The sequence below is a fragment of the Mesoplodon mirus genome, assembly GCF_964341445.2.
Source record: "Mesoplodon mirus genome assembly, chromosome: 13".
Taxonomy (NCBI): Eukaryota; Metazoa; Chordata; class Mammalia; order Artiodactyla; family Ziphiidae; genus Mesoplodon; species Mesoplodon mirus.
The window spans coordinates 48,608,428-48,621,820 of record NC_138989.1 but is presented as its reverse complement, the minus strand read 5'-3'; the positions used below and the strand labels follow the sequence as shown (position 1 = coordinate 48,621,820).

The 13,393-nt window shown below is 38.7% G+C and overlaps 1 protein-coding gene across 2 annotated transcripts in view; it reads right to left on the bottom strand.

The window, feature by feature from the left end:
- The window catches only part of ASXL3 (ASXL transcriptional regulator 3), a gene marked incomplete at both ends in the record, with an annotated part of 168,100 nt that overhangs the window by 88,301 nt on the left and 66,406 nt on the right, over positions 1-13,393 (bottom strand). For both annotated transcript variants that reach the window (XM_082640776.1, XM_082640777.1), the window contains one exon: positions 12,435-12,543. In XM_082640776.1, the coding sequence (XP_082496902.1) occupies positions 12,435-12,543 (109 nt within the window). The remainder of the gene's footprint in view (positions 1-12,434; positions 12,544-13,393) is intronic.

Sequence of the window (13,393 nt, the reverse complement as noted above, 5' to 3'; positions counted from 1 at the left end):
TAGAAAAATACAAACTTAATGGTAGTTAAAAAGGATAACCAAATACAGTACATGGGTTTCAGGAAATTTGTGGAAAACAGGAGAATGCTTCTGCTTACTGGACATAGAAACAAATTTACTAATTTTCTTAGGAAATGATTTTATTCATAAGTGTAAGTGTTTCAAAGGTAAACTTCAATGCAGCAGGATCAAAAAAACAACAAATAATGAATCAGCGTAGATGTAATCAAAGCTTTATGTCTTATATTTTGTGACTGCTACAATAAGCAGTATACAATCAGCTGTCACTTCCTGAGGATAATAGATATCTAAGTTATGACTTGCTCTATTTGTTCCTGACCTAGGAAACCACAGGGTATTGTGATACCTATTTCAGTATACACTGAATGGTTGTTTAAATTCACTACTGCACTGTGTTAAGAGTGATTCACATATATTTACATATAGTGTTTCCAAAAGAAAGATTCTGTTCAACTTTACCAGAATTTCATTTGGAGGGCAGGACAATAAAACTGAAACAAGCTTCAAGGAATACTGTGAAGTTTTTTCTTGAGGTGATTCAATTTCCTTTACCTCAACTCTGTTTTACTCTATCTTACATTCACATTCCAGCCTAGACCCAAGTGAAGCATCATGAGAATTCCTTTACTACAGAGTCATTTTCCTACCCGATACCCGATTCCTCTTTCTGAAGTTGGTCCTATTTCTCTGGGTCAAACCATTGTCCCTAATTATTTATTTCTGATAAAATAATTATAGAACTTTAAAGAAAGTAAATGTAATAGAAAATAAAATGTATGAATGTTCCTTTGGATCTAAAACTTATTTTAAAGGGAAAAAATTCAAGAATAAAAATGATTAGGACACAATGTAATGCATCCATAGGCCCCAAACAGTGTGCCTGCATATGTGTGTGTGTGTGTGTGCACGTCCATTGACAATATAGACCCCAAACATGAGCATCGAAGTGACTTTATTCATTCTTCTGCCATGTATCTGATGAGGGTGGCTGATTCTCAAAACTGCCATAGTTAGAGAGGTAGTTGAACATATTCTTGCATATTCATATTCTGACGAAACACACAGTTTTTACTTTATCCTTGCAGCTTTCTTAACAGATGTGATAAATAAATAATACAGGGCTTATTTTAAACAGTTGCCTGAATATTTATCTAAGGGGCTGAGTTTGGCCTCTAATATACAAGCCAAAGAAAAATTAATGTTCGAGAAAGGACCAGGGGAAATCCCCTGTATGTGAAATTACAACAGGAGCCAGGAGAGTGAAGAATTAGGACAGATGTTTTATCTGATAAATATCTAACACTGACATGAAGCTTAGAAAGTGATATCTTCTTGGCATTCAGGGTAGAATAGAAGCTTTTTTTCTTTTTTTTCCTAACTGTACACTGGCACCATCACAAAACGCATGCCAGGATTTTATACCTGGAAACCCCACAAGACTGCCTGCCCTTTTCATAGCTGGACAAGCCGAAGACGAGAAAACATGTGCTAAAAGGTATAGAAATATTATTTCTGTTTACGTTTTTGCTTGCCTGCCCAAACCAGGCAAGACAAAGGCATAGTTAAAAGCTAATCTGCTAGTTTTTAATTCAAAGAGTTAATGGGATTTTCAGTAGCTGTTGCTCATCTACCTCTACCCTCATTCACCCTCAGATTCCCAAACCCCTCCTCCAAAATATTCTACTTAGAAGGCTGGGACCAAAGGGAGACGGAGGATTACAGGTAATCATGAGACAGCCTAGAAGGCTAGAGAAACTGCCGACTGTGTTCCAAGAAGACTGGATTTCAGCCTCTTTTCTTAGAGTCCCAAGTTGTCCCGCTCTCCCTTCTTTTTCATTCACCATTCAACTTGACAATGTGACTGAACTGGAAAATATGGCTTAGAGCTCATATTTTTTAAGTTGAGTGCTAGAGAGGGTATGGATGACATTCCCCCCAATCTAAGTACTAATCCACTGACAGGTATACAAGAGGGCTCTTACCTTTAGCCCAAGACACAAAGAAGGGAGAAAGCAGAATGCAATCTTGACTCTCTCTTTATTTCTAGTCTCACATCTGGTTGCCTTCCCAACTGCCACCCTCTCTGATCCAGTCAGTCGAGAACTTGTGCCATTTCCTGAACACAGATACTTGCTGTATGTCTCACTTGCTCTGACCGTCCCTCTTCCACCTTTCTGCCTAGCAAACTCGACAGACCAAACTCAAACAGCTTCCCCAAAGCTTTCCTGACTATCCCAGTCTCCGAGGTAGACTTAATCTTCCCCACCCTTTCCTTGGAACTTAGTGTATGAATCCATGACAGTCCCTGCCATACTGGTGCTTGCGTCTGCCTTGCCACCCACAGGCCCAGAAACTCAGGGACTTACTTCTGTGCAAAGACAGGCACAGAGCCATTGGTCTATAAATGTTTATTAAACTAAACTGTCCAATTTGATTTTCATTAAATTTATCTAAAATATCTGTTTCTGAAGTTAACTTTCAATTACCATTTTTAACAAGAATTCATGAATGGGGAGGTCAGCAATGCATAGTTTTTTACTGTGCTAAAGTATATATAAAATATGAATTTTTAAAATTTGAAAACAGAAACTTCATTAAAATTTTTAAAATTATTCTACAGTCAATTAGGGAAAGTACGAAAACCAAACTACAAAACATCCTATGCAAAACATCCTATGCAGTTGGAAAGTTGTATGACCTGCCACTAAACGTGGATACGCTTCCTTCTGCCATCCTTACTCGTTGCCTTATTTTAAGAGTCTGGAGGTTTTGCATGGTGAAATAAGTATCATTTAAAAGTCAAAATTAGAAATCACAATGTTTACTTGAAATGGCAGGAGTTGGGTGGGTGCAGAACCACAAAAGCCCAGGATCTGGGTATATGAGAGTCACTGCAACAAAGATATTAATCTTTATATGTCAATTAAACTACACACTAAGTAACTGGCTATCCAAGGTAACCGGGGTTCAAACGGCTAATGAAGGCAGGGAGAACTTCACTTCTATCAGTTCTTCCTCTGACCACTTCCTTTCGATTTTCTGAACAATCAAACTAGATGCACTCAAATCAAAAAACAGTTTTCTATCAAAATGATCTTGACATACACTATAGGCTTAATAGAGTTTTTATAAATAAAATTGAAATCGAAGAGCACACAGTATATTAGGGATAATACCGTGGCACACTGTGAGAATTCAATCACATTTTAAAAGAGGGCTGGGTCTTAGAGGGGGCTTAATTGTTTATTTATTAATCATTCATTCAATTGTAAAACTTTTATTGAGCACCTTCGTGCCAAGTACTGTATAAAATGCATAGGAAAACACTGATTAAAACCTAAGACCTGACTTTGAGACCACAGGTTTCTTAAAAATACTTTTTTTTCAAAAAACAATGGTACAGAACTATTAATTCTGCCTGAGAAAAACCAAGTCTACAAAGACCTGGTGGTGACAACTAAAATTTGTTTTAAAAAATCAATAAGCAGGAAATTCAAAAGTATCCCAAGATTGGCAAATAATCAAAAAAGCTTATGTTTGTATTGTAATATGTCTTATGTATCATACTTACATTTGAAATTGTGCATATCAGATATTGTGGATATACACAGCAACGAAATACATGCCCAAAACTGTTAAAGGTAACTTAACGACAACCAGACAAACCCATTTGACCCCAACTAAATATTTCCAGGATTCAATTTCTTTCAGAGAAAAGACAATTCCTTAATCCTTTCTGGATCCAGACTAAGGAGAACCACTTCTCTCAAAGCAGTCCTTATTCCAAGATAGGTTTAGGTAAATAGATTTAAACAATTTTCCTTACTTCATTAAAAGAAAACATTCAAAGGATATGAGAGGCAAGCATTTAAATAGAGAAACAATAGCAATAAAATAATGGAAACAGCAATTTTCCCTGAAGACTTTCAAGGGAGACAGTGTTTAAACATTTTAAGTATTGATATTAGATAATATTTGAACATTCTCTATGAATAAAATATATCTAATATAACTAAAAATATTACTATACTTTACAGCCTGCTTCACTAGGCCAATGAAGTCCTCTTCTTACTCAGAAGAGGTCTACAGAAAAGGGAGCAAAATAAACCAGGAGGAATAAAGAATCAGATGATAATTATACCAGCCATGTGTATCAGTAAGAATGTGCTCCATAAGATGTAATCATGCCGGACACCTTAAAGATTTGGGTGGCTGATATCATATGCTACAAATGATGCTCATCTGATATCCCGGAACTAGATGTATCACGATTTAATTGCAATGTCCACAAATGGTTCACAAACACTTTGGTTTGCACCGGACAGGACACTGAATCTCTACAGGTGACTAGGAGGAACTGAAGGTATAGGAATCCCTCTTAACAAGCACTCAATTTATCATCAGGGCAATTTAGTTATACTAGTACCTCTGGATATCCATAAAAATATTCCTTTAAACTCAGACAAGAGAAACTCAAACCAGAGATGAAAATATTTAATAGGAAAAGCATATATGATAGGTACCAGCCTCTAACCACCTAACTGCTCCTACCAGAGAACGAACACAGATTCCTCTCAGAATTATGGAGAATAATAACCCAGTAAGCTGCTGTGAGGGGGGAAACATTAGAAGCTATTATCTTGTATCGCACAACACCTGTGATCTTCTACACTGCAGCAAGTTCCTGAAACATCTACACAGAAATACAGGAACCCACCTAGAAAATGAGAAATAGAAAAAAGCATGCAGGAAGAATATCATTAAAAGGTTGGTACAGGTCAAGGATAAGTGCTTCATTCATGGGCACTACTACTTCATTCCTCAACATATAAAAGAGAACTCCAGGGCCTCCCTGGTGGCGCAGTGGTTGAGAGTCTGCCTGCTGATGCAGGGGATACGGGTTCGTGCCCCGGTCTGGGAGGATCCCATATGCCGCGGAGCGGCTGGGCCCGTGAGCCATGGCTGCTGAGCCTGTGCGTCCGGAGCCTGTGCTCCGCAACGGGAGAGGCCACAACAGTGAGAGGCCCGCGTACAGCAAAAAAAAAAAAAGAGAGAGAACTCCAGTGTACAAGAAAGGGAGAAGAAACCATTCTCCCTAATTATTTATTTCTGATAAAATAATTATAGAACTTTAAAGAAAGTAAATGTAATAGAAAATAAAATGTATGAATGTTCCTTTGGATCTAAAACTTATTTTAAAGGGAAAAAATTCAAGAATAAAAATGATTAGGACACCATGTAATGTATCCATACGCCGCAAACAGTTAGGGTTAGGGTTAGAGTTAGATAAACACATGGTTAACTGTTTGAGAAATGGTTACACACCGTCACTTTAGAGAAAACGAAAGAATGGATTATCTGGCATCATGGAAAAAAGTACTTCATTTTAAGAGCATGGATGCTTTTGTTCCTCTATACCAATCACAAACTATATCAATCAAAAAGAAATCTGGCTTGTCAGGATAGGTAATTGGGGGAGTACCTTTAATTTTGGTTTTATTTGAGAGGGAGTTTGCTTTTATCATGAGACCATACCCTATTTCCAGTCTTTATATTATGAAATATTTCCCTCCTAGCACAAGAAAAGAGGGGGAAAGTACATTTAAATGGGTCACTTTATCTGCACTTAAAAAGAAAACTTTTTTTTCTTTCATGACTCTGGGCTGTTAAAATTGACCAAAATCCACTTACACAAGAATAAAGTTCATAGTTCATGGAGAAATATGTAAGAACAAGAGGTCCCTAATGGGTAAAAGAAATGGAAAATAGTATCTATAAGTAATGTTTGAAAGGGCTGGGACAAGTTATTTGGAGAAGTTAAGATGAAGGGGGTGATATCTAGATGATGCCCAGCTGTTCTCCATCATCAGAGGGAAATACAAGCGAAAATTGGTTTAATTAAAAGCTCAAGAGATTTCAGCATAAGGAAAAATTTCTTGACTATAAAAGTTATCAAAAACACAGAGAGACAAATATAAATGAGTCTGTGAGATTCCCATCCCTCTGGGCATTTACTATTAGAATGATGTCTACTTTAATTGACTGGCTTAAGTAAAATGCTGGCATGAGAGAGGATCCAGGCCTGCATGAACTTCTGAAGTCCCTCATACTTCTGAACTGGGAAAGCTGTGGGCTGGAATGAAAGAAAGGAGAATGAGAAAGAGTGGGCAGAGGAAGTTTTACATCCTGCCAATGATCATTTCTGACTGTGAAGAGTATTCTTTTTCCTCTGTATTTTCTTCCATGTGTAACTTAAACAACATTTTCACATACTTAAGTTTCCCTGGCCCACCAATGTAGAACAGGTGTCTGTACGAGCCAACAAAGCTGTTAACGAAAATTCAGACGTTGGATAAAAGACAAAGTAGCCTAACCTACTTTGACAAAGTAGCCTAACCTAAGAAAATCAGGGGGCCTGACGCAGTCACTGAAACAATTCCCTTCCCTCCTACAAGATTCTCAGGAATGGCTGTCAGGTGGAAATGGATGGTGAACACAAAGAAGGCTCATGTGTCATCTGATGTAAAATCACACAGGAGCAGTCGCAGACAAGCTCCTGAAAAGCCTCCAGCAAGACCAGACATATAACACTGAGAGCAGAGACACACCAAATAGTTGGGCGACATTTTCGAAAGTTAGTTGAACACTCCCTTCACAGCTCCAGGGTCCCCTCATTTTCCTTTCTCTCCCCTCGTATAAAACTGCCACTGATAAACTGTCAGTGTGAATACTCCCTGAGGGCACCAAAACCTTTATTAGTACCCTTCTCACTTCCTCCAGGAAGCTCCTCATCTGTGTGTAATTGATGTCTCAAAAGAGATCCTATGCACACACTTCAGGCCATCTTAAAGCACTTTTCACTTTTGAAAAAAGACCCCTCTGTGGCCTCTGAGCCAATGCAAACAAAGAGTGAGCAGAATAATGTTTCATTAAGTTAACACGACTCCTGCCAAGAATCATACAATCAGAAACCTGCTTATAAAACTGGCCATAAGGAATAATGAAAAGGACCACAGAAAATTCTTCAAATGTTGGAATCATTATTCACCCTGGGATCTGAGGACTAAAACATAGGATATGTGTTCTCTATAATCTTTTTCCCTAAATAGAGACTTTGAAAATACTAATTCTCCAGCTAGAGTGCTGCTTCCTCCCTGAAAGCCATTAGGGTTAATAACAAGCAGAACCTTTTTTGATCTCTATGGATGAAAATTGTACATTCTCCAGTTTCCTCATTTTAAAAGATTGAATAGGATGGTTGCTTTTGATTTTAAACATGAAATATATCAGGGCCGCAAAAAGAGAAGCTCATTTTTTGCCCTGTTAATAACAATTTATAAATAGATGGGGAAGAAAGTGAAGACGATCTACTGAGTGTGTCATTTCTTATAAAATATGTGTGGTTTCTGCAGCCAGCAATGCACTGTAAGTTAACTTAATATGTGTAAGCAAACTCATGATATACCAATGTATTATGTTCAGAAAACAACTCAGACACAAACATAACCATAAATCTCTGACTAAAATAGCCCATAAAATTCTACATATTTTCTTTGGGTGACACAGATCTATACTTATATTGGCATAAATGGTCATGGGTTGTCAACAAAGATATATCAAGTGATTCACCTAAATCACTCTTCGATCTTTAGAGCTAAGCTTGTAAAATGTGAAGAGTTTACTTTCTTGAGTCTCTAATTCTGATTAACTTGAAAAACTGTTTAGGAGTCAAAGAAACATAATGCACAACTATAGTTTTGTGTCTTGTAAATTCTATAATTGATAATGTATCACTTTTCCTGAACTCTAAAAATTTTCAACAAAACGTTAAAACAAGGTATCTTGGCAAAGCACCTCTCATTTAAAAACGAATCTGTTTTGCTGGCCAACTGATTGAAAGAAAAGGACAAAAACATTACCGTTATTATCTTAACTCTCCCTAAAGACTCAAATGTTACTACTGGAATCAGGCTGCAAGATTTCTTTCTGGTTATCAGTTTTTGTAAAGTGCTTTCTTTTCAAATACTTCACTGTGTTTCCCCTTTAGTGGTGCAACAAATGTCAACTAATCTTTTTTCATTTGAAATAGCTCTATGCTAGCGGAGGCTTACTCTTTGGACTGCCACAAGCATATCCTACCAATTGACAGTTATTATTCACCTTGATACTTTTCACCCTTTCATCCCAAAGGAGGAATGGGAAAAGGAGAAGGGAATAAAGATTTAAAAAACAGATGGTGGGACCCTCCCCTCCCCTCCTCCTCTCCCCTTGCCCTTTCTCCCATGCCCCTGCAACCCCACACATCCCCATCTTCCCTCTCTAATTATATTTTCAAAGTATATTTGTACAGCTGTACGAAGTGTGGAAATTATATCCATTCTAACTGCTGGTTCAAATATGTATTAGAAATAGAGTAAGCAAGGAAATCACCTAAACCAGTTCAGGTTCATAGTATTTATTATTGATTCGTAAGAAATCATGTGGTAGCCCACGCCTTCATTTGGATAAGCTCAAGTTTATAGTCAGTACAGAGCTGGACAAATGTTGAAAAACCAAACTGCATCAAAGACTCCTGGCTAAGAGTGTTCCCTACAGTCCCAGGCAGAGTCAGTGGTCAGAGCCTGGCTTTTGGTGTCACTCACATCTACCTGGGCTTGACACTTGGATGAAATATTTAACGTCTAAGTCCATTTCCTCACTCGTCAAAAATAAAATAAAATAAAAATTAAAAATAGAAAAAATAAATAAAATACAATAACAGAGCCTAGGAAGACTGAATATCTCACAGGAATGTTGTCAGGATTAAACAATCGACATGTAAACAGCTCACAAAACCTAGGCATTGTGAGCACTCAACATATTTTCAATATCTAAGTTTGAAAATGTATCCTAAGGTTAATGGACTATACACATAAGTCTACGGTATACACACGGAGAGGAAATATACTTGTCCTATAAGAAGCAATTGTGGTTTGCAATGAGATGTAAAAGTGGGCAAGTCAAGGAATACTCAGGGAAATAAGCTATTTACTATTCTTTCAGTGATTCCTCAAAGCAATTTCGCTAATACAACTTCAAAGGAGAGGCCAGGAAATCTAGTTTTGGTCACATTAGCTGGAGATGTGGGGGTATGTGTTATTTGGTGAAGTACCTATTCACATTTCAAATTAGGGGAGTTTGCTTATCCCTGCTCTGGTTTAATTACTGGCTAAGTGCTCTCACCCTGTCCCCGACCCCTTCCCAGCCACTAAAACCCTCCCACCCTTTCCTCTGACATTCAGGATTAGTTGTTAGCAAAATCTCTGATTAACCTCTAACTTTTTCCCTGAACACTCCCTTTGCGTCTTGATCTACAAAACCTGGCTCTCTCCCATGGACACTACTTCCCCTGGAACACGCTCAGGTAGCAGCCTGTTTCTTTTCCACGCATCTTGTACCGCTGGGCCTGGAAATGGGACGAGGGGACTCTATTCTCCTTCCCTGCTCCTTAGATGCCTCCAGCATCAACAGACTGCTCCTCCTTGTTAAATATTTACCAACTCCTGGATTACTCCCTTTCATTTTCGGGAGATTTTAGCTCCTAAGTGCCACACCCTTTCAATGCTAGTTCTGTCATAATTGTCTGTTTCAATATCCACAGAGACGATTCTCTAATATTTCATGGCAGGGCCACCACCAGCCTTTACAACATCTTTGTGCAAATAGGAAAAGGCAACATTTCCTCCAGGTAGACCCTGCTCCATCCCAGGACACGAAGCTGGGCAGAGGAAGGCCTGCTGAGTTTCAGTCGCTGATGGTCACTTCAGCCAGGTCACTCTGAAGAGGGTACACACACTGCCTAAGCATTCATGACAGCCTTCAACCTACCCTCCCTCTTTCATCTCAGACATGCATCCCATATCACCCTAACCTCGATTTCACACACTCCACTCTTACATCACCTATCCTTCCAACTCATTTCCTCAGGAACACCACATCAAACAATCTGCGGCTTCCCTGGTGGCACAGTGGTTGAGAGTCCGCCTGCCGATGCGCGGGACGCGGGTTCGTGCCCCGGTCCGGGAAGATCCCACAGGCCGCGGAGTGGCTGGGCCCATGAGCCATGGCTGCCGAGCCTGCACGTCCGGAGCCTGTGCTCCGCAACGGGAGAGGCCACAACAGTGAGAGGCCCGCGTACCACAAAAACAAAACAAAACAAAACAAAAAACAATCTGTCCACCCTAGGGAGATGTCCACCTCCTCCTTCACAGCATCCCACACACACTCGTGTCTTCCCTCACCTCCACAGCCAGCTGAAATTCAATGGAGATGGATTTCAATATTCTATGTCATGTACCCACAACTGTGTCCCACTCTGGCTTCATCATTCACACCTGGCAAAATCCAAGTTCTGGTCCAATCCAACTCTGTACCCACTCCACACCCGAACAGCGATCATGAACACGACTGGAGAAATATGTACAACTAGGCTGGCTGATCTCATGTTAAATTCAGGATTAGCCACTTCAGGAGTGTCCTTAATGCTGTTGGACTTGAGACAAACATTTTCTACCTTCCCCTTAGATCTACAAAGCTACTTCCCCATCTTCACCCTTGGCTGAAGAACTTGTTTCCTATTTCAGTGAGAAAAATGGAGCAATAAGAAGCGAACTTCCGTACCAGGCCCCATAACTTCTCTGACACTGTATCTTACCATCTTCTCCCTTGCTCACTCTGGACTCCAACTACACTGGCCTCTTGATGTTTCTGGAACATTCCAGGCACTCTACTGCCTCAAGACCTTTGTAATTGCTCCTTCTTTTACCTAGAACTCTCTCCCATCAAATGCCTGCTCCCTCACTGCCTCGGGTCTTTTCTCAAATACCCCTCTCTCACTCTTATCTCCTTATTTAATTTATTTTGCCCCATATCTCTTGTTGGCACTGAATAAGCTGTAAATTTTACATGTTTATTTTGCTTATTGTCTGTCTCTCTACCAATATAAAATCCATGAGAGGTCTCTTTCTGTTCTTCTTTTTCACTGCTGTAACTATAATGTCAAGAACAGTACTTGGCACATAGCAGAAACTCAATACATAACGTTGATATACGTTAACAGAGAGGTGGTGGAGGAGGGAGAGGGAACACGTAAGTGCTCATGCAAGCAGGCAGTACAGCAAAAAGGGTGACCCAATAAGGTTCCCCTTCATCCTACTGAAGGAGAAGGGTGTGCCCCTTCCAGAAATCCAGAAAATGTCATGCATCTCTGCTTTGTTCTCTTTCTAACCACAAGGACCTGCCAAAGTTCACAGCACTACTACAACAATGGTGGGGGGCTTAGTTGAGTTTTCAAAAGGTATAGGAATAAGGACAGCAAATTCAATGAAAGTTAGCTAAAAAAAGTCTAGAAAGCCGACTTCAGCCATTTTACTAAGACAAGAATCTGTTTCCTACATTAATTCAGCACCTCGGCTGCAGGTCAGATAGCACTGGAGCAGAACCAGTCCCTTGGGGACTATCAGAAAGCACATCAGTTTAAAGGGTAGGAGTGGCCAGTCAGAATACAAAGGGACTCTTATGACCATTAATAAAATGAATGGCTTTGGGCTATTACTGAAATATGATTTTTCTGCAAGGATCCTTTAAGGTTTCTTTGTTTAAAGATAATTTACTGATTTCTATGAGTCCACCGACAGAGACTTTAATGACACACTCTTCCTCTCAAATCATGATCTGGGTCCACTTGGGGGACCACTGAGTAGGGTTAAAGAAAAGTACAGCAGCTTTTGTGGAACAAAGAATTGCCAAAACTGCAGTACAGAAATTACATACATCAACAGAATCACAATGCAAATGTTTTGAGAAAGATAAAAATGAATCCACATGGACAGAATTCAGAGGTGGAAAATGCCCCCTTAGGATTCTAGAAGGGTTTCTCACTTTTCAAAAGCATTTCAGAAGAATATAACTTATTTGGTCATTGTGTTGCTGTCAGGAATGTTAACATTAAGCTTAATTTATTAAGGACAAACCTAGGAACAAAGCTATTATAAAACTACTTGTGATCACAGAAAAAATCAGCACGATCAGAAATAAAACACTGGCATTCTCAGGCCTCACTGATATAAGAATAAAACCACGACATACCCCAGTAACCCTCTCAGCTTGCAGGAGAAATATACTGATAACACTCAAGAATACTACCCAGGGAAATCCATACTGCTAAAATACAAAATAAAACAAAAAGCAAAGAGCTGTTTACTTTTCTTAGGTGCTAACCTTTTGAACCAGCATTGTTTGATGATAAATTTAAGAGGTAGTAGCTTAGAAGAAAACTGTATCTGTAATGGTAGGGAACTCAATTAGTAAGTTATTGGAATTCTACATAACCTTTAAGAGAACAGGGTTTGTGTCCTGAAATTTGTCACACTTACCTCCATTTCCTTCCCCATTGGCACTGACCTCCGCCATCTCTGTGCCTTCCAATTCAGACTCACAGCCTAAATCCAATGTTCCATCAGCTGAGCATGATGACTCCTCTTTCTATATTATTTTAAAAATAATGATTTATGGAGATGTATTAGCAACTGAAAACATTCAAAATACTTCCACAGTCCTAAGGAATTATCACAGTTGCTTGTGATTTGGAATTTCAGTACTGATTTACTTTTTAATGTAAAACTACTCCTTGGTGGGGGTGGGGAAGCACATTGCCATAGTTGATTTTTTTGGATAACCTTTAAAATCCATACAAAAAACAAGTTTTTTTTTTTAACATATGTTGTTTCCATTTTTCTCAATTTTCCTTACTTTAGAAAATGGCTTAACGACTCAGAATTTTAATTATAAATTAAATACCCAAGTAGCTACAAAAATCAACTGAAATAATACAAGTCCTTTGATTAACCTGTATTGTTTTCTGAAACACACACAGTTTAAGAGCCTGACGCTAAGTAGCTGGGAAAGAACCCCTACTTCTTTGCCAGGTATAGCTTTTAGCATTAAAAAAACCCCAAAACAAAACAAAACGAAACTTCTCAAAGGAAATTAATGAATTTTAAATGTAACCCATCATTTATTAAAGCAGACTTTTTTTAATTTATAAGAAATAATACATTGATTTTGCTTGATGCAAGTTATGCAACCATTTGCAGATCAGCAGCTTTTGTTCTCTGGAATTTTGCATCTTACATGGCATTTCCATTCTAGATGGAAATGGGAATTACACTAAAATAATTAAGACTCAGTTATCTGAAGCTTTTTATTTCTCTATTCTTCTCATATAACAAGTATGCGTTATTAGTAAAAACTTCCCGGAGATCAGTGGTTGTTTTAGATTTGAATAATTGATTTAAATCAGCAAATTTTCAAGAAGAATGGGTACATTTCTTAT